Genomic DNA, 23,151 nt, shown 5'->3' with positions numbered 1-23,151 from the left:
TCTCCATATTGTGCCATTTTCACACTGCCCTCTCTCAATATCCATTCTGTGTCTCTTTTCACACTATGCCCTCATACTGCTCTCTCCAAACTGTATCCCACAGCGCAGGTATAATGTCCCCCACAGCTCCCAGTATAATGTCCCCCACAGCTCCCAGTATAATGTCCCCCACAGTCCCTGATATAAAATGATGTCCTCTACAGCCAGCCATCCTTTATCATAGAGGAAAATGAAATCATTGGGTTTGAAACATAGAGCAACAGGTCATCTGAATATAGAGCTAGTTTATAGTGATGTGAGCCTATAGTAACTCCACTAATATCTGGATTTGTATGTAATGCTACCACTAAATGTTCCAATGCACTGTGTCGAATGCTTTTATGGCGTCAACAGAAACATGGCACATTGGGATCCCCTGGCTTTTTGCATGGGAAATTAACAATGTTTTATTTGTATTATCATGAGCTTCTCTAGCCTTAACGAAGCCAACCTGATCGTTGCTAACAATTGAGGGTAGATAGTGTGAGAGCCGTGTTGCAATTATTTTAGAGTATTTTTATGAGTACATTAATTAATGTTATTGGATAAATATTAGGGCAGGTATTTGGTTCTCTTCCAGGTTTTGATAGAACCGTTATATCAGCCTCAAGTGATTGGGGGGCAAAGGGGTCTTCTGAGATATTATTGAACACTTTTGCTAAAAATGGTAATAACAGAGGTGCAGACATCTTATAATAAAATCTATTATTGAATCTATCTGGCCCAGGGCTCTTCCCAGTAGGGAATGATTTAATGGCCTCTCATATCTGTTGCTCAATGAAAGCTTTGTCTAGTACCTCCAGCTCGGGGGTCTGTAAGGAAAGTAGGGCAGTGTCCAGAATATATTTGTCAACTTTTGTTTCAAGACTATTAGGCGACACGTCGTGGTATTGTGCATAAATATTATATAGCGAGCTATAACAGCAATGAAATGCTTCCTCTATGTCAGTGGGGTTATGAATTTATAGCCGGGTGCCCCTTTTATTCTGGATACGTATGTCCTTTGCATGTGTGGATGTAACCTCCTTGTCAATGAGCGGCCACATTTATCTGTGAATTCATACGAGTATCTTCACATGCGATCTTGGTATTTTATACACGTTTCATCTATTAATGACCTTCGCTCCTTTCTTTTTACAATCAGACCGTTTTTATTGAACAAAACAAAGAATTACCAACATTTTGTTTTTCTTATAGAAACATTGTGAGAAAAGCAATAAAAAGAAAGAAAAACCAGTAACAATACGACAACCGGTTTACAATGATACAAATCCCAATATCGCTCTATAGTACAAGGTTTTGGAATAGTAATTTTACATTTGTACATAAATGTCTGAAATATTCCTGACTGATTATTTTTTTCCCTATTGGGACAACAAAAGAAAAAGAATATATCTAAGAAGGGACAATTATATGGACTGAGACAATTATTATTCGCTGACACCTTGGGTATAAGGATATACATTCCTGGTTTACTGTAAGGAAATGGACAAACGGTCCAGTATAGTATTTCTGAGGTTTTCTGAAGCAATACCGGGGGTAATTAACCATTGTTCCCATATGTGTATGGATTTCTTGACAGCGTTTCTTCATATATAAGCTTCCTTTCCAAGCATAGTGTCATTTATCCTGGATTTTAGTTCTGTTATCGTTGGGGGAGAATTGTCTATCCAATGTAGTGCCAACAACTATCTGGCTTGGAATAATATTCTGGAGCTAGCTATTGCCATATGGGAGTCTGGTCTACGTCCTCTCCCAGGAGTCTCAGGATACAGATTTTAGGTTGCAACTGAAGTTGTATCCCAAATACAGATAGTACAAGAGCGATCACCACATTACAGTAGTCGCCAATATTCCCACATCATATGTATCAGGTGGGCGTCATTTTGACCACATCTAGGGCATGTGTCATCAATCTGTATTAAAATTTTAAATAAAATACTTGGGGATCTATATACCCTATGAATGAGAAGAATTTGGGACAATCTTTGTGACTCTGACAATGAAAGATTCGGTGTCAAATCCAAGTTTCCTCAGATAAAGGACCCACATCCTCCCCCTATTTTGTCTTAATTATCAAAGAATATTTACCCAAATGTAGGGCAAGTAACTGCCTATAAATAGGGGATAGTAGACATTTTGTATCCACCGCTGTAGCAATGGTATCTATCGGGTGATGTCGATCAATCAGTATGGCGTTTATTCTAGTTGTGTGTTATATGCATGACGTATTTGCAGATACTGATAAAGCACCCTATGTGAAAGGCTAAAATCTGCCTTTATTTGTTCAAAGCTCTTGAATAATCCATTCCTTAAGAGTTGTGATACCAAACATATACCCCTATCCACCCACTCACTAACATTATTTAGTTTCTGTAGCTCTGATAAGTTATAGTTGTGCCATAAAGGAGTATAGTTTGTGTACTTTTCAATCCCCAGAAAATTTTTACCCCTATCCCACACCTTATATATTAACTTTAGCTTAAGACATTTTAGGTCATTTTCTCCAGGAGGCCCCATATCTAGTACCGAGAATGGAAGCTTCCGCTTGGTTCCTCCCATAAGTAGGTGCCCTGAAATTCCACAATATTTGCGAGTAACCCATCCATGAAACTATCTTAGCTGCTTTCTAGCGTTAAGCAGGTCTGCGTATGTCTGGAGGGAAGCAGATCAGTTATGTTGTTTGTCAAGGAGATCAATCCGCTCAAGCAAAAGGGGGACTTTAGCTGCTTTCTCTTTTAAGCCTGGATCCATGTTTTATTAGTATCCCTCTCAGGATGCATTTGAGAGCTTCCCATTGAAATGGTAAGGCAGTTTCATCATGCTCATATTTGTGAAGGAGTCTATAGTCTCAAGAAGGTCTGAGACACAGAGTGAGTCTTTCAGCAGATTATCATTAAGTTCCCACAGTTGAAGCCTTGGTGGAGTCAGGTATAGTCAGATAACAATATACAGGAGCATGATCTGACCATATAGCAGTCCCTATCAGAGATGTAGGTTGCCATGTAAGCAAGTGATGGCAATTTAATGAAAAGTCTCTACGGCTATGGATATTGAGTATAGGAGAATAATACGTATAATCCTTTACATCTGGATGTAGTATCCTGCATACATCGACCAGTTGGTCACAAGTAGGGAGATATAAGTTTGCCAAAGTCAAAATGTTGGAATAGATGGAGATCTTAAACACATACACCCTCTCAGTGTCAGACAGTGTTTCTACCATAGTATGCGGCAGTGATCTGTGTCGGCCTATACTCCGCACCTTAGACTTCAAAACAGCATTTGTACTGTGAAGCCAAGATGAATAATATCTGTTAGTAATCTGAGGTACAGTATATGATCGCCTCTAAAGTGGGACTCCTGAAGAAGGAGAAAATGAACGTGTTGTTTATTCATATGATAAAACACTTGAGCTCCTTTCTCTCGAACATTAAGTCCTCTGACATTCAATGAACGAGTTTTGAATTGTGTCATATTATATGAAAAAAAAGGAGGAGGAGAGAAAGATCAAGAGCAAAGAGGAGGTATAGATGGTAGATAGTAATGTCTACCTCTCAGTGGCCAAGAGGTATAGATTATGAATATATCGAACACTAGGAAATTACGAAACAAGCAGATCCCAATGCAAGTCCTTAACTGGGGGTTGTCTTTACAGGCGTAAGTCAAACCTTTAGTCCTAGGGTTCCTATTAGGGGGAACCACAGAATATATAGCGAGCAAAGTAATACAGCCTGATATTACAGTAATATAATGTGAACTCAAATTAAATGCCGTTCTAAGATATGAACTGAGACATTCCGTATAGTGGAAGAGTGGCACCTAAAACTCTATTTAGATATATCTTATTATATTCTGAAAGAAATAAGTACGCATCTGCAAACTGTCTCTCTCATCAGGGAAAAGAAGATTCATTTCAGGAGCTCATATGATTGGCAGGTTCCTTTCCCGTCTGGGTGCATCACCATCAAATTCCTGATCCATTGAAAACCTTATGTGAGGTGCCGAAACTCTGTGGCAATGGTGGAGAAGGTGGCCAATCAGATATATGGATTCTGGGAATGTCCAGGACATCACAGAATGGTCTCATGTCGCTTTGATCTTTCAAAGTATACAATGTTCCTTTTTTTTCGGACTCGCAGGTGGAAAGGGTACCACAGGAGTACATCAGACCATTTTCCTAGAGAGTATCAAGTAGTGGTTTCAATACCCTTCTTTGAGCGAGTGCCATTCAGGATAGATCTGTATGCGTTTTCCATTGAAATCACCAGGACCCAACTCCCCTGCTTTCCTCAGAACGGCCTCTTTTATATTGGAAAAATGTATGTGACCGATAATGTCCCTTGGACGCTCAGGATCTGAGCCATGATTGCCTAATGTACGGTGCGCCCTGTCGATCTCCAGCTCCTTATCAATAGGGTCACCAAGGATGTAATTGAACAATGTCCACAGTGTTGGCATAATCGCTTGTGCATTGATGATTTCAGGATATTATTGTGATTTTCTTGGTCATCAATGATATTAAACAGACTGTTTATTTGCTGGCTGTGAAGATCCAGTGTTTGTTTCTGAGCATTTTGATGGCCACAACTTGTACGACATCAGCCTCGAATATCTGTACCTTCTCGGTAAGCCGTGATAGGCTAGAAGTGAGGGGACATATGTCAGTTTTGTACGTGGTCTTCAGCCTTTGTATATATTGCTCTATCTCTTGTTTAGTAGGGATAGACACAATATGAAATATAAATCAATTATGGCGTTCCCTATATCAGAATCCTCTGTGGCTGCGGAGGGAGGGGAGTAAATTTCCCTGTGAAGCAAGCACTGCTCAGTATGTGGGCTTTGGTGAGAATACAGGGAGATTTGTGGTGCGGTTTTCTTGTGAGGCCTACATTAAGAGAGAAGATGGTGCAGGACTTACAGGCTTGAGCTGTCTGGCATCATGAGGGTTAATACTGCTTCTTTTTCCAAGCAGAGATGAGGCAGTAATGGCTCCGGAGCAGGATGATAAGACTTTCGATAAGAAACACTGCATACCAGACATGATGACCGAGGTGGAGGACCTCAGATTAACCTCAGATATCGTCTTTCTTTCCCATATCAGACGTCATATTTAAGGCCAGAAATTGCTTATAATTCCCCAGAAACACTGTCTGAAGAGAGTGCTTTCAGTTTGTGCATCCTCTCCGTGTTACGTCCAGGCCATGTCTTTCCTGTTGATATTAAATACGTCCGAAGGCGGCGTTGATTGGGACCAGGATTGTGTGATGTAACAACCTTATGTGAGCCCCAGAAATGCGAGTTGTGACACCAATGGAACGTCACCACAACGCAACGGGAGGTTTGTATGAGTGTTTTTATTTTAACAAGGCCAAACATGAGGAATGAGAAGGAGTTGTACCAATAGAAGTGGAAAACCCCTTTAAGAAGATACAATTTTCGGTTAGAATTTAAATAGGCTTCTCCCCTGTGTGACTTCTCTGAAGTTTATTAAGAGTTGATTTCTGTGTAAAACATTTCCCACATTAAGAACATGAAAATGGCTTCTCGCCTGTGTGAGTACTTTGGTGACTAAGAAGTGAGGATTTCTTCACAAAACATTTTCCACATTCTGAACACAAAAAAGGCTTCTCCCCTGTGTGGGTTCTCTGGTGTATAACAACATCTGATTTCTGGTTAAAACATTTCCCACATTCTGAACAGGAAAAAGGCTTCTCCCCTGTGTGAGTTCTCTGGTGCTTAATCAGATTTGATTTCTGGTTAAAACATTTTCCACATTCTGAACAGGAAAAAGGTTTCTCCCCTGTATGAGTTCTCTGGTGCTTACCCAAATCTGATTTCTGTTTAAAACATTTTCCACATTCTGAACAGGAAAAGGCTTCTCCACTGTGTGAGTTCTCTGGTGATTGACCAAATCTGATTTCTGGTTAAAACATTTCCCACATTCTGAACATGAAAAAGGCTTCTCCCCCATGTGGGCTCTCTGGTGGCTATGAAGAATCGCTTTACGGTTAAAACATTTCCCACATTCATAACAGGAAAAAGGTTTCTCCCCTGTGTGAGTTCTCTGGTGGCTATCAAGAATCTCTTTACGGTTAAAACATTTACCACGTTCTGAACAGGAAAAAGGTTTCTCCCCTGTGTGAGTTCTCTGGTGCTTAACCAAACCTGATTTCTGGTTAAAAATTTTTGCACATTCTGAACAAGAAAAAGGCTTCTCCCCTGTGTGAGTTCTCTGGTGGCTATCAAGAACTGCTTTACGGTTAAAACATTTCCCACATTCTGAACAGGAAAAAGGCTTCTCCCCTGTGTGAGTTCTCTGGTGCTTAAGCAAATCTGATTTATGGTTAAAACATTTTCCACATTCTGAACAGGAAAAAGGCTTCTCCCCTGTGTGAGTTCTCTGGTGATTGACCAAATCAAATTTCTGTTTAAAACATTTCCCACATTCTGAACATGAAAAAGGCTTCTCCCCTGTATGAGTTCTCTGGTGCTTAAGCAAATCTGATTTCTGGTTAAAACATTTCCCACATTCTGAACAGGAAAAAGGCCTCTCCCCTGTGTGAGTTCTCGTGTGATAGACCAAATCTAATTTCTGGTTAAAACATTTCCCACATTCAGAACATGAAAAAGGCTTCTCCCCTGTGTGGGTTCTCTGGTGGCTATCAAGAATCGCTTTACGGTTAAAACATTTCCCACATTCTGAACAGGAAAAAGGCTTCTCCCCTGTGTGAGTTCTCTGGTGATTGACCAAATCTGATTTCTGGTTAAAACATTTCTCACATTCAAAACAGGAAAAAGGCTTCTCCCCTGTGTGAGTTCTCTGATGTCTGATAAACCTTGACTTCTCTGTAAAACATTTTCCACATTCTGAACAAAAAAATGGCTTCATCTTTGTGTGACTTCTCTGGTGATTAACAAGATTTGATTTCTGATTAAAACATTTCCCACACTTGAAACAAAAAAATCTTTTCTCCGCTGTGTGAATGTTTTGATGTTTAAGAAAAGACTTTTCGAGGGAAAAACTATTTTCATATTCTGAACGTGAAAATGGCTTCTTTGAATTAGTATCAGTTTGTTTTTTAATACTTATTTTGCGACTTTGATTTTCATTAGTAGTCGGTAATGAATCAGAAGACAGGACCTGTTTCACAGGATCAGATGACAGATCTTTGCTGTGAAGGGATGATGGTAGATCTGGAGTAATGGTTTTCACTTCAATTGTATCCTGTGGGATCTCAAGATCATCTGATTTAAAAACTGAAGATGTCAGCTGTCCCTCTGATCTCCTGGTACAGTCATCTGCCAAGAATAAAACCAATTATTATTTATGAATAAAATATCCTTGAATTATATATTTTTTAACATTTCTACTTAAACTGTAAAATAGCAACTCATGTAAAAAATATTGAATTATTCACCAAGACAATGACAGTTCACAGTCTAATAGAAAACTTCATAGGATGAGCCAGTGGAGCGTGGTGTTCAACTGTTTGTTCATTCAGTCTCTCAAATATGGAATAAAAAGCCACCAAACAATGTTATATAGGCAAAAATAGCACCAATAAAAACTTCTACTCATCTCACAAAAAACAAGTCCCCACTCAGGTCCATCATTTGTCAGTGGAAAAACAGAGATTTACACATTATTAGTGGCTCAAAGGGTCTTGAAAAGCAACTTTGTTTCTATAAACCAATCCAGCAATATCCGCTCTCCCACAGTCAGATCTCCCCCTCACTTCTGAGCCTTGCAGTGCGTCCAAACCACATTTATCATCCATGTATTTGGCATTACTATAGTGAGAAGAACCCTCTTCATTTACGGTGTGTGTCTCCCGGAGCACAATCTGGGCACTATGTGTTGGCCAATAAATGGCATATTAGTAATTTTCACTTTGAAACATCTACTGTGTGCTAATTTTCGGAAAGTGACTGTGGAGTCAAAGTAGTGACAACTTCTAAAGATTAATTCATTGAGGGTCATAATTTTCAAAATGGAGTCAATATATGGGAATTTCTACTGCTGTGATTTTCTGACATTTTGTATGGTGTGGTGTGTCCCATATCCTCTGGGACCTGCTCCTGCGATGTCTGCTTCTGTCACCAGGTGCTGTCCTATTTATTCTGCAGGCGGCGCTGGTGATTGAGAAGACGACGAGACCAAAAGTTCTGGGCGGCGCAGGCTCTGTCCAGGCACTTAGATTAGTTTGCATGGAACCAGTAGTACCATCCAGTCTGGCAGTATGGGTGTGTGTGTTGTCCAGCTGAAGTAATCTGCTCCCTGCTTCAGCCATATGGAAAGCACCGCACCCTACTAAAGCTGGAAGCATATTACCGGAAGCTTCCAGATACAGCCTTGTTCTCCTCTGGTTCAGTCCTCTGCTCAGCTCCCGGCTTGTGTATTTGTTTTCCATTGTGACCCCGGCCCGTTTACTCTGCCCTCCTGGTTCTGGCTACCTGACTATTCTTCTTCCCATCTCACTCCACAGAACAGCAAGTAACACTATGGCCCAAGCCTAGGAGTATCTGCGTAAGTCCAGATCCATAAGGAAGGATTAAAGGGTAATGGGCAAAACTGTGACTACAGATAATAACACCGACTGAAACGATCAAGCTGAATAGTCTTCTTCAGTAAAAAAAACCTTCAGTCTGTAACTGTAACTACTAGGTAGTTAAAGACTTACATAAGTGAGGCAGGCCGATCCAACCCCAAATAAACTATCATACAGAATGAACATGTAAAAAAAATATAACAATAAAAATATATGCTACATTCCCAACACCAACGTATGTATGAAGGGAGAAATCCAACACTAAACCGGAGTTGCACTCATTTATGGTGGACCATTGGAGGTATGATGAGTCCTGACCAGAAGAGTAGAGAAAGTATTAGTGCCCCCATTTCAGGAGAGATTGTGCAGGAATCTGAATTCTTTAGGATTGAAAACATAATGTAATTTATGACGTGGAGTGAATCCATGAAACCAGGGCTCGAGCCATGCCACCACATCTCCTGCAGGCGTGAATAGATGTATATTACAGCCATCAGCCACGCACAGCTTAGAGACATATCATGGCACAGGTGTAATGTTATTTATGTAGTTTTATCCCAATCCTGCTTGAAGTTATTCAGTTTTAAAAGAAATTAAAAAGTCAGAATAAAGGGAAACTTTGTACAGAAATTCACACTTGGCCCTCACTGCACATTTAATATTTGCGATCATAAAAGTGAAGTTTGGCCAGAAAGACTGGACCTGGTCTTGTAGGGACCATACGAGCACATTCAGCCGCAGAGAAGGGAGAGAAGGTAGATTCATCCAATAAGATATCAGGGATCTAGGAAGCCAACAGCATCATTACCCTCCGCTTTCTCTTACAGGTCCATCAGAATGTTTCGTCAAGTGATTTTCTCACTTGTCAGCATTTTCTACGTACGCTGTCATTTGGCTTTGTAGTTTACAGATCTGGGCAGGTAATGGCCAGCGTCTCCTAATCCCAGGGGGTAGGTAGATCCTCCAGGTTGTAAGTTCTACAGAAAAAGGCTTTCACAATTACACAAAGTAATGTGACCATATTTGGATGGAGAAGAATGTTGTGGTCTAGAGGGAAAATGGTGATCACACGATTGTGATACGGCCGGACTACACCACCGATAAAGCAGCCACAGCCGGTGACTGAGAAGAATCTGTGACTTCTCTGCATTTAGTGGTTACTACTCACTTGGGTAGTCATATGTAGGAATCTCCTCCTTACACCGCTCATCACACCTCACATATGTCTCTGTAGTATTAATATGGGTCAGATCTTCACCCTGAAACAAAAATATTGTAAAAGTCACAGACAGATGGAGAAGTCACATCTATGATCAGCTCTAATCCTGCCATCTCCAACGTTCTCTTTACACAAGTATAAAATATATAATACTGGTGGATGAAACAAGACTGAGCACAAGACCTTCACAGCCGTCTACACATCATAGGGGAGATCTCATGACACCTTCTCTCCATCTACCTGATGATCCTGAGGAACATTGGGATCTTCTTGTTTACAGTCCTGTGGAAGAAGAGGACGGGGACATCTCTCTGGTGTTGTCCTCTTACTGGATAGATCTGGAGGAAACACATACAGGGACTGAATTAATTCTTTACATACAGAGAATTATAGGCCGTGGGTATTTAGTCCTATTACCTGGTGATGCGAGGGGCTGGGGAACCTCCATCATGATGTCCCTGTACAGATATTTGTGTCCTTCTAAATACTCCCACTCCTCCATGGAGAAATAGACTGTGACATCCTGACATCTTATAGGAACCTGACACATACAATGATACAGTCATCCCCCCCAATCCCTCCATAGCATTACTGTATAATGTCCCAGCATTCCCAGCAGTGTCACCTCTCCAGTCAGCAGCTCAATCATCTTGTAGGTGAGTTCTAGGATCTTCTGGTCATTGATGTCCTCATGTATCAGGGGGTGAGATGGAGGCCCTGTGATTGGGCTCAGGGGTCTTCCCCATCCCTCAGACACAGGGTCCTGACAGCGCTCACTAGAGGTCTTCTTCACTACTGTGTAATCCTGGTTATGGAGAGACACATTAATAAATCTCACTCCAGACATTTCCAGAGTCCTCACCTCTCCAGTTCTGTCCATCTGTTATTCCCATAGATAAGAATGATGTAATGTGACGTCATCAGAATCTCTCACCTCTCCAGTAATCCGGAAGAGGATCTCTAGGGTGAGGTGTAATATCCTCTCCATCATCTTGTCTCTGTCCATATCCATCCTTGATAGGTCATTCAGAAAAATTCTCTTATATAGAAGATCTTCACTGAGAGGATCTGATATTGTAGAGACCTGAATGAGAAGAAGATGAGCCGATGTAACATCATAAAGAATCCTGTGTAATAATACAATTACTGGAGACAATAAGGGAAATCTATCAGGAGATAGAATGTGTAGATGTTGTGTTCTCTAGTTTTTTATGGACTGGAACATAAGTTGAATTGCTGACTTAGACATCTCCTCCATACTTCCAATCACTGGCTAAGTTGGCCACTGCTTCAGTAAGAATCACCCAGAAACCCAAGCAGCAATGGTATTTTTATTATTTTACAACATTCTGCTTTTGTCCCTGACGTACTAATAAAACCTATATATTTTAGGCCACAGACAACAAGCAGTTTCTGCCTCGGAGTCTGCAGCTGAATACGTTTCTTATAGACTCATCTTCCATAACGCTAATTCTCGTCATATACATTACACATGGCATGAGAAATAACAACTTCAAGATGAGGACGACATCTTCATCTTCTAATAAGGCTCTAGAAACAAATTTGTCCAGAGTCCGTCACTGACTACATCATCACCGACCGTCTATATGAATGTTTCCCGTCTTTCCCAGGTTGTAATCTTTTATCATGTTAGATCTAGTGTTGAGCGAGTATGTTCTGTCCGAGTACGCTCGGGCCGAGCTCCGAGTATTTACAGCTGCTCGGTGATATGCTTGAATCACTCCCGTGTGCATGATTTGCAACTGTTTGACAGCTTTATTACATGTGAAGAATGTGTAAGAAATAGACATTCTTCCCATGTAATAAAACTGTCAAATAGTCGCAAATCATACACAAGGGAGTGATTCAAGCATATCACCGAGCAGCTGTAAATACTCGGAGCTCGGCCCGAGCGTACTCGGACAGAACATACTTGCTCAACACTAGTTAGATCTCATTTATAAGAGCGTGTTTGTAAGAACAAGACAGTTATTTGATGCTAATGTCTCCATGTACAGTGGTTTATTCCTGGATATTATGTTTCTTTTAGCATTTTCCTGTAGGCTTCCATATATTACATGAAAAACACCAAAAAAAGAAAACCAAGTGTTATACTGTATGTGGGAAGATGGCGGTACTGTGGGAACATTATACTGTATGCGGGGGGATGGTGGTAATGTGGGAACATTATACTGTATGTGGGAAGATGGCGGTACTGTGAGAACATTATACTGTATGTGGGGGGATGGCAGTACTATGAGAACATTATACTGTATGTGGGAAGATGGTGGTAATGTGAGAACATTATACTGTATGTAGGAAGATGGCGGTACTGTGGGAACATTATACTGTATGTGGGGGGATGGCGGTACTGTGGGAACATTATACTGTATGTGGGGGGATGGTGGTACTGTGAGAACATTATACGGTGTGGGGAAATAGAGGTACTATGAGAGCATTATATTGAGAGGCTTAATGACCGCAGTGGCTCCTGCGACCGACCCCTACTTCAGCTGGATGTGTTCTCGGACTGACATTCAGCTGAAGTGCCACAATACACGCTGCTGACCAATCAGAGGCCAGCAGCTGACATCGGCATGTACGCCATTAGGGGGCGCATGGAAGTAACATCATGCTCTCCTGTCACTTGCAGCTGAAGTCAGCGGCAGCTCCAGAAAAAAGACACCGAGCTGCGAGGGAGCAGAGAGAAGGCGAGTATAATGTTCTGTTTTCTTTTAATCAGCGAGTACACGGTGCCCTTTGCCATAATACTACATGTAAGAGTGTGGGCTGTGCATTATACTACATGTACGTTCTATGGGCTGTGCATTATACTACATGTATGACTATGGGCTGTGCATTATACTACATGTACGGACTGTGGGCTGTGCATTATACTACATGTAAGAGTGTGGGCTGTGCATTATACTACATGTAAGAGTATGGGCTGTGCATTATACTACATGTATGGACTATGGGCTGTGCATTATACTACATGTATGGACTATGGGCTGTGCATTATACTACATGTATGACTGTGGGCTGTGCATTATACTACATGTATGGACTATGGGCTGTGTATTATACTACATGTATGGACTATGGGCTGTGCATTATACTACATGTATGGACTATGGGCTGTGCATTATACTACATGTATGACTGTGGGCTGTGCATTATACTACATGGATGACTATGGGCTGTGCATTATACTACATGTATGAGTATGGGCTGTGCATTATACTACATGTATGACTATGCGCTGTGCATTATACTATATGGAGGACTATGGGCTGTGCATTATACTACATGGATGACTATGGGCTGTGCATTATACTACATGTACGGACTATGAGCTGTGCATTATACTACATGTATGGACTATGGGCTGTGCATTATACTACATGTAAGAGTGTGGACTGTGCATTATACTACATGTATGACTATGAGCTGTGCATTATACTACATGTATGGACTGTGGGCTGTGCATTATACTACATGTACGGACTATGGGCTGTGCATTATACTACATATATGACTGTGGGCTGTGCATTATACTACATGGATGACTATGGGCTGTGCATTATACTACATGTAAGAGTGTGGACTGTGCATTATACTACATGTATGACTATGAGCTGTGCATTATACTACATGTACGGACTATGGGCTGTGCATTATACTACATGTACGGACTATGGGCTGTGCATTATACTTCATGTATGGACTATGGGCTGTGCATTATACTACATGTAAGAGTGTGGGCTGTACATTATACTACATGTACGGACTATGGGCTGTGCATTATACTACATGTAAGAGTGTGGGCTGTACATTATACTACATGTATGAGTGTGGGCTGTGCATTATACTACATGTATGAGTATGGGCTGTGCATTATACTACATGTATGACTATGGGCTGTGCATTATACTACATGTATGAGTATGGGCTGTGCATTATACTACATGTATGGACTATGGGCTGTGCATTATACTACATGTATGGACTATGGGCTGTGCATTATACTACATGTATGAGTATGGGCTGTGCATTATACTACATGTATGAGTGTGGGCTGTGCATTATACTACATGTATGAGTATGGGCTGTGCATTATACTACATGTACGGACTATGGGCTGTGCATTATACTACATGTATGAGTGTGGGCTGTGCATTATACTACATGTATGAGTATGGGCTGTGCATTATACTACATGTAAGAGTGTGGACTGTGCATTATACTACATGTAAGAGTGTGGGCTGTGCATTATACTACATGTATGAGTGTGGGCTGTGCATTATACTACATGTATGAGTGTGGGCTGTGCATTATACTACATGTATGGACTATGGGCTGTGCATTATACTACATGTAAGAGTGTGGACTGTGCATTATACTACATGTATGAGTGTGGGCTGTGCATTATACTACATGTATGGACTATGGGCTGTGCATTATACTACATGTAAGAGTGTGGACTGTGCATTATACTACATGTATGAGTGTGGGCTGTGCATTATACTACATGTATGAGTATGGACTGTGCATTATACTACATGTATGGACTATGCGCTGTGCATTATACTACATGTAAGAGTGTGGGCTGTGCATTATACTACATGTATGAGTATGGGCTGTGCATTATACTACATGTATGAGTGTGGGCTGTGCATTATACTACATGGATGACTATGGGCTGTGCATTATACTACATGTATGGACTATGGGCTGTGCATTATACTACATGTAAGAGTATGGGCTGTGCATTATACTACATGTATGAGTGTGGGCTGTGCATTATACTACATGTATGAGTATGGGCTGTGCATTATACTACATGTATGAGTGTGGGCTGTGCATTATACTACATGGATGACTATGGGCTGTGCATTATACTACATGTATGAGTATGGGCTGTGCATTATACTACATGTAAGAGTGTGGGCTGTGCATTATACTACATGTACGAGTGTGGGCTGTGCATTATACTACATGTAAGAGTGTGGGCAGTGCATTATACTACATGTAAGAGTGAGGGCTGTGCATTATACTACATGTATGAACTATGCGCTGTGCATTATACTACATGTAAGAGTGTGGGCTGTGCATTATACTACATGTATGAGTATGGGCTGTGCATTATACTACATGTATGACTATGGGCTGTGCATTATACTACATGTAAGAGTGAGGGCTGTGCATTATACTACATGTATGAACTATGCGCTGTGCATTATACTACATGTATGAGTGTGGGCTGTGCATTATACTACATGGATGACTATGGGCTGTGCATTATACTACATGTATGAGTATGGGCTGTGCATTATACTACATGTATGGACTATGGGCTGTGCATTATACTACATGTAAGAGTGTGGGCTGTGCATTATACTACATGTAAGAGTATGGGCTGTGCATTATACTACATGTAAGAGTATGGGCTGTGCATTATACTACATGTATGACTATGGGCTGTGCATTATACTACATGGATGACTATGGGCTGTGCATTATACTACATGTATGAGTATGGGCTGTGCATTATACTACATGTATGACTGTGGGCTGTGCATTATACTACATGTAAGAGTGTGGGCTGTGCATTATACTACATGTATGGACTATGGGCTGTGCATTATACTACATGTATGGACTATGGGCTGTGCATTATACTACATGTACGGACTATGCGCTGTGCATTATACTATATGTATGGACTATGGGCTGTGCATTATACTACATGTATGGACTATGGGCTGTGCATTATACTACATGTATGACTATGGGCTGTGCATTATACTACATGTACGGACTATGGGCTGTGCATTATACTACATGTATGGACTATGGGCTGTGCATTATACTACATGTATGACTGTGGGCTGTGCATTATACTACATAGATGACTATGGGCTGTGCATTATACTACATGTAAGAGTGTGGGCTGTGCATTATACTACATGTATGACTATGGGCTGTGCATTATACTACATGTAAGAGTATGGGCTGTGCATTATACTACATGTATGACTATGGGCTGTGCATTATACTACATGTATGACTATGGGCTGTGCATTATACTACATGTATGACTATAGGCTGTGCATTATACTACATGTACGGACTATGCGCTGTGCATTATACTACATGTATGACTATGGGCTGTGCATTATACTACATGTGTGACTATGGGCTGTGCATTATACTACATGTATGGACTATGGGCTGTGCATTATACTACATGTATGACTATGGGCTGTGCATTATACTACATGTACGGACTATGCGCTGTGCATTATACTATATGTATGGACTATGGGCTGTGCATTATACTACATGAACGGACTATGGGCTGTGCATTATACTACATGTATGAGTATGGGCTGTGCATTATACTACATGTACGGACCATGGGCTGTGCATTATACTACATGTACGAACCATGGGCTGTGTATTATGCTACTTGTACGGACCATGGGCTGTGCATTATGCTACATGTACGGACTATGGGCTGTGCATTATACATGTATGGACTATGGGCTGTGCATTATACTACATGTATGACTATGGGCTGTGCATTATACTACATGTACGGACTATGCGCTGTGCATTATACTATATGTATGGACTATGGGCTGTGCATTATACTACATGAACGGACTATGGGCTGTGCATTATACTACATGTATGAGTATGGGCTGTGCATTATACTACATGTACGGACCATGGGCTGTGCATTATACTACATGTACGAACCATGGGCTGTGTATTATGCTACTTGTACGGACCATGGGCTGTGCATTATGCTACATGTACGGACTATGGGCTGTGCATTATACATGTATGGACTATGGGCTGTGCATTATACTACATGTATGACTATGGGCTGTGCATTATACTACATGTACGGACTATGCGCTGTGCATTATACTATATGTATGGACTATGGGCTGTGCATTATACTACATGAACGGACTATGGGCTGTGCATTATACTACATGTATGAGTATGGGCTGTGCATTATACTACATGTACGGACCATGGGCTGTGCATTATACTACATGTACGAACCATGGGCTGTGTATTATGCTACTTGTACGGACCATGGGCTGTGCATTATGCTACATGTACGGACTATGGGCTGTGCATTATACATGTACGGACTATGGGCTGTGCATTATACTGCATGTATGGACTATGGGCTGTGCATTATACAACCCCTGGCAAAAATTATGGAATCACCGGGCTCGGAGGATGTTCATTCAGTTGTTTAGATTTGTGACATGTCTGTGATCTGATTTTTTTCAACAACATTAAAGTCATTTCAAATGGCAACTTTATGGCTTTAAGAAATACTAAAAGAAATCAAGAAAAAAAATGTTGTACTCAGTAAGGGTAATTTTTTTCCGACCAAGCAGAGGGAAAAAATTATGGAATCACTCTGTAAATTTTCCTTTCCAAAACTAACACCTGCATCAAATTAGATCTGCTCATTAGTCTGCATCTAAAAAGGAGTGATCACACCTTGGAGAACTGTTGCACCAAGTGGACTGACATGAATCATGGCACCAACACGAGAGATGTCAATTGAAACAAAGGAGAGGATTATCAAACTCTTAAAAGAAGGTAAATCATCATGCAATGTTGCAAAAGATGTTGGTTGTTCACAGTCAGCTGTGTCTAAAATCTGGACCAAATGCAAACATGGGAAGGTTGTTAAAGGCAAACATACTGGTAGACCAAGGAAGACATCAAAGTATCAAGACCAGAAACTTAAAGCAATATGTCTCCAAAACAGGAAATGCACAATAAAACAAATGAGGAACGAATGGGAGGAAACTGGAGTCAATGTCTGTGACCGAACTGTAAGAAACAGCCTAAAGGAAAGGGGATTTACATACAGAAAAGCTACACAAAAGCCATCATTAACACCTAAACAGAAAAAACAAGGTTACAATGGGCTAAGGAAAAGCAATCGTGGACTGTGGATAACTGGATGAAAGTCATATTCAGTGATGAATCGCAAATCTGCATTGGGCAAAGTGATGATGCTGGAACTTTTGTTTGGTGCCGTTCCAATGAGATTTATAAAGATGACTGCATGAAGAGAACATGCAAATTTCCACAGTCATTGATGATATGGGGCTGCATGTCAGGTAAAAGCACTGGGGAGATGGCTGTCATTACATCTTCAATAAATGCCCAAGTTTACATTGATATTTTGGACAGTTTTCTTATCCCATCAATTGAAAGGATGTTTGGGGATGATGACATCATTTTTCAAGATGATAATGCATCCTGCCATAGAGCAAAACTGTGAAAACATTCCATGAAAGAAGACACATAAGGTCAATGTCATGGCCTGCAAATAGTCCGGATCTCAATCCAATTGAAAATCTTTGGTGGAAGTTGAAGAAAATAGTCCATGACAAGGCTCCAACCTGCAAAGCTGATCTGGCAACAGCAATCAGAGAAAGTTGGAGCCAGATCGATGAAGAGTACTGTTTGTCACTCATTAAGTCCACGCCTCAGAGACTGCAAGCTGTTATTAAAGCCAGAGGTGGTGCAACAAAATACTAGTGATGTATTGGAGTGTTCTTTTGTGTTTTGTTTTTCATGATTCCAGAATTTTTTCCTCAGAATTGAGTGATTCCATAATTTTTTCCCTCTGCTTGGTCGGAAAGAAATTACCCTTACTGAGTACCACATTTTTTTTCTTGATTTCTTTTAGTGTTTCTTAAAGCCATAAAGTTGCCATTTGAAATGACTTTAGTTTTGTGCTATGTCTGTGATCTGCTTTTTTTCAACAACTTTATGAACATCCTGCGAGCCCGGTGATTCCATAATTTTTGCCAGGGGTTGTACTACATGTACGGACTAAGGGCTGTGCATTATACTACATGTACAGACTATGGGCTGTGCATTATACTAAATAGATGACTATGGGCTGTGCATTATACTACATGGATGACTATAGGCTGTGAATTATACTACATGCACGGACTATGGGCTGTGCATTATGCTACATGTACGGACTATGGGCTGTGCATTATACTACATGTATGAACTGTGGTCTGTGCATTATACTACATGTACGGACTATGGGCTGTGAATTATACTACATGTACGGACTATGGTCTGTGCATTATACTACATGTACGGACTATGGGCTGTGCATTATACTACATGTATGACTATGGGCTGTGCATTATACTACATGTATGGACTATGGGCTGTGCACTATACTACATGTATGAACTGTGGTCTGTGCATTATACTACATGTACGGACTATGGGCTGTGCATTATACTTCTGTTATGGGGTTCCATCACTTCTATGTTCGCCCCTGGTGAGTGTAATAGTTTATTTTTTTCTATACACCAAAGAACAGGGGCAGAACGGGGGACATATACTAGGTTGAGGCCCAGGATAAGGGACATACGTATACAGGGGGTACGGAAAGTATTCCCTTTAAATTTTTCACTGTTTTTTTTTTTAACATAATTTTTATTAGATTTTTCAAAACATAAATACATAACTGTAGTATAAACATGAAAAATGGCTATTTTATATTTCAGATCCATATTGAAATAAAATAGAAACCAAACATGTCAGCATTTGTCGGTATCCAACCTCAGTAGACTAGGGGTCATTAGTCCAGACATACTAAAACATAGCATTAGTTTAAGTTTACTAACAGTCTGAGGTTTAATCTTTATTACTGAAGGGAATTAGCCTTTTGTATATGCCATGAGAGATCCGATGTAGAACTAGAGACAGACGATTGCACAATATTGTAAATAAGAATTACAGGCATATGGCTTCAGATGGAGAAGCTTATTGTAGTACAAAAAATATAAGTGGCTATCTGAAACCCATTATGATGTATCCAACCATTAATTAATATTCTGGTTATATATTCTGTGTTAAGGTATACTTTATCTGTGAATGTATCTCACTGATACATAGCTTCTTAACACAATATACTGTCTGGGAAGAAAACCTTGTTCTGATTTATAACCCGGTGTAGGATTTACTCTTATCATATGTAAACATTATGACAGAAGCTATGTATCTCACTGATACATAGCTTCTTAACACAATATACTGTCTGGGAAGAAAACCTTGTTCTGATTTATAACCCGGTGTAGGATTTACTCTTATCATATGTAAACATTATGACAGAAGTAGAATGGTCCGTGAACAGGTCTTGTCCGGCATTGCTTATCTGTGATAGCTGGCCACTGTCATGGGATTGGAATGTTGGACAACAACCTATGAACTTTCATGCTTACGTAATATTAGGTTGGGTAAGCCTTTTTCTAAAATGTATAAAGCTGTTGAAGAATTCAGTTATGGCAGAAGCATTGTGGACCTGTGAAGAGGACGCTCTTCACAGTGTAGGACCTAGGACGCATTCTCTGCCCATCGCTGAACGCTTCTCCAGCTGATGTTTCCGGACAGATGATGTACATGCTACTAGGGAAATCTTTTTCTTCTGCTATCTTATAGTAAGTATGTAACCTTTATAAGTATTTAACCTTTGTAACCTTTAATCTACAAAAGTGTACGCAATATCATAATATCATACTATTCCTTTGATTCTGTATTTTATCTTTCAAATTAACTATTATTTATAAAATTGTGTTTCTTTTTAATAAATTTGCAAAAATTTCTACATTTCTGTTTCTTTTTAAGTGAAGATGGGGTGCAGAGTGTACTTTAATGAGAGAAAAAAATGAACTTTTTAGAATTTACCAAATGGCTGCAATGAAACAAAGAGTGAAAAATTCACAGGGGTCTGAATACTTTCCGTACCCACTGTACATATCAGGATGGGGGGTGGTCGAAATCTCGCAACGGGTCCTATCAGACCCTAGTTATGCCTCTGATTGTACTGTGCGGGGGGATGGCGGTACTATGGGAACATTACACTGTGTGGGGCAAAGAAAGGGACATAATGGGGGCATTACACTGTGTGGGGGCATCATACATCCTGCATAAGGGGTATAATGGGGGCATTACACTGTGTGGGGGGGCATCATACATCCTGCATAAGGGGCATAATGGGGGCATTACACTGTGTCGGGGCATCATACATCCTGCATAAGGGGCATAATGGGGGCATTACACTGTGTGGGGGCATCATACATACTGCATAAGGGACATAATGGGGGCATTACACTGTGTGGGGGGCATCATACATCCTGCATTAGGGGCATAATGGGGGCATTACACTGTGGGGTCCTGTACTCTGAGAACAATACGTTTCCTCCCTTCCTGTCTCCATAGTTGGGTCGTATGTATCTATTACAGGAAACAGAACAGAAACCTTATGATTGTTATAAAGGGGCAACACAAGACCCCAAAAGAGCCTCCGTGCTGAAGGGGTTATTGCCCCCTGCCCCAGTAATGGGGGTCTCCACATACCTCCACCTGCAGAGCCGCCACCACATATATGGCTGTTGTGTGCGCACAGGAGCTGTGATGAGGTCACAGGAGGGGAGGAGTCAGGGGTCACATGATCAGGGGCCTCAGTGGATGCAGGACTCTGCTGTGCTGGTTGTCATGGTGCTGGATGAGCTGAAGTTTATGTGTGGGGTCAGGAGGGGTTTACAGTGTGGATGTAGCAGAGCCGTGTGTGTACGAGGTGTACGGAGCGGAGCCGCGCGTGTACGAGGTGTACGGAGCGGAGCCGGGCGTGTACGAGGTGTACGGAGCAGGACCGCGCGTGTACGAGGTGTACGGAGCGGAGCCGCGTGTACGAGGTGTACGGAGCGGAGCCGCGCGTGTACGAAGCGGAGCCGCGTGTGTACGAGGCGTACGGAGCGGAGCCGCGTGTGTACGAGGTGTACGGAGCGGAGCCGCGCGTTTACGAGGTGTACGGAGCGGAGCCGCGCGTGTACGAGGCGTACGGAGCGGAGCCGCGTGTGTACGAGGTGTACGGAGGGGAGCCGCGTGTGTACGAGGTGTGCGGAGCGGAGCCGCGCGTGTACGAGGTGTACGGAGCGGAGCCGCGCGTGTACAAGGTGTACGGAGCGGAGCCGCGCATTTACGAGGTGTGCGGAGCGGAGCCGCGCGTGTACGAGGTGTACGGAGCGGAGCCGCGCGTGTACAAGGTGTACGGAGCGGAGCCGCGCATTTACGAGGTGTACGGGGCAGAGACGCGCGTGTACGAGGTGTACGGAGCGGAGCCGCGCGTTTACGAGGTGTACGGAGCGGAGCCGCGCGTGTACGAGGTGTACGGAGCGGAGCCGCGCGTTTACGAGGTGTACGGAGCGGAGCCGCGCGTGTACGAGGCGTACGGAGCGGAGCCGCGTGTGTACGAGGTGTACGGAGGGGAGCCGCGTGTGTACGAGGTGTACGGAGCGGAGCCGCGCGTGTACAAGGTGTACGGAGCGGAGCCGCGCATTTACGAGGTGTACGGGGCAGAGACGCGCGTGTACGAGGTGTACGGAGCGGAGCCGCGCGTTTACGAGGTGTACGGAGCGGAGCCGCGCGTGTACGAGGCGTACGGAGCGGAGCCGCGTGTGTACGAGGTGTACGGAGGGGAGCCGCGTGTGTACGAGGTGTGCGGAGCGGAGCCGCGCGTGTACGAGGTGTGCGGAGCGGAGCCGCGCGTGTACAAGGTGTACGGAGCGGAGCCGCGCATTTACGAGGTGTGCGGAGCGGAGCCGCGCGTGTACGAGGTGTACGGAGCGGAGCCGCGCGTGTACAAGGTGTACGGAGCGGAGCCGCGCATTTACGAGGTGTACGGGGCAGAGACGCGCGTGTACGAGGTGTACGGAGCCGAGCCGTGCGTGTACGAGGTGTACGGAGCGGAGCCGCGGGTGTATGAGGTGTACGGAGTGGAGCCGTGCGTGTACAAGGTGTACGGAGCGGAGCCACGTGTGTACGAGGTGTACGGAGCAGAGCCGCATCTGTAAGTGGTGTACGGAGCAGAGTCGCGTCTGTACGCAGCGGAGCCGTGTGTGTACGAGGTGTACGGAGCGGCGCCATGTGTGTACGGAGCGGAGTCGCTCGTGTACGAGGTGTACGGAGCAGAGCCGTGTGTGTACGAGGTGTATGGAGCGGAGCAGTGTGTGTACGAGGTGTACGAAGCGGTGCCATGTGTGTACGGAGCGGAGCCGTGTGTGTACGAGGTGTACAGAGCGGAGCCGCGTGTGTACGAGGTGTACGAAGCGGAGCCGCGTGTGTACGAGGTGTACGGAGCGGTGCCGCGCGTGTACGAGATGTACGGAGCGGAGCCGTGTGTGTACGAGATGTATGTTGTTGAGGTTTCATTCGATAATCTTGTTCTGCCATTTGGATTCTCCAATGCACCAACAGGAT

At 42.6% G+C, this 23,151-nt stretch overlaps 1 protein-coding gene and 1 pseudogene across 1 annotated transcript; both read right to left on the bottom strand.

The window, feature by feature from the left end:
• Positions 1-987: 987 nt before the first annotated feature.
• Positions 988-9,923, bottom strand: LOC141220470 (uncharacterized; annotated as a pseudogene).
• A 103-nt stretch (positions 9,924-10,026) lies between these two features.
• On the bottom strand, positions 10,027-21,308 carry LOC141220469 (gastrula zinc finger protein XlCGF66.1-like). The gene is made up of 5 exons (XM_073666388.1): positions 21,250-21,308; positions 10,745-10,894; positions 10,436-10,615; positions 10,228-10,351; positions 10,027-10,148 (listed from the first exon to the last, which is right to left on the bottom strand). Exons 2-5 carry the CDS (start codon positions 10,820-10,822, stop codon positions 10,027-10,029), a joined length of 504 nt encoding a protein of 167 aa, XP_073522489.1. The 5' UTR covers positions 10,823-10,894; positions 21,250-21,308.
• Between the last annotated feature and the right edge of the window lie 1,843 nt (positions 21,309-23,151).

Source organism: Phyllobates terribilis, unplaced genomic scaffold (genome assembly GCF_046119375.1).
Source record: "Phyllobates terribilis strain yellow unplaced genomic scaffold, ASM4611937v1 Scaffold_298__1_contigs__length_2340664, whole genome shotgun sequence".
Classification (NCBI taxonomy): domain Eukaryota; kingdom Metazoa; phylum Chordata; class Amphibia; order Anura; family Dendrobatidae; genus Phyllobates; species Phyllobates terribilis.
The sequence above is the reverse complement of the archived record's forward strand: the minus strand, read 5'-3'. Positions and strand labels throughout refer to the sequence as shown.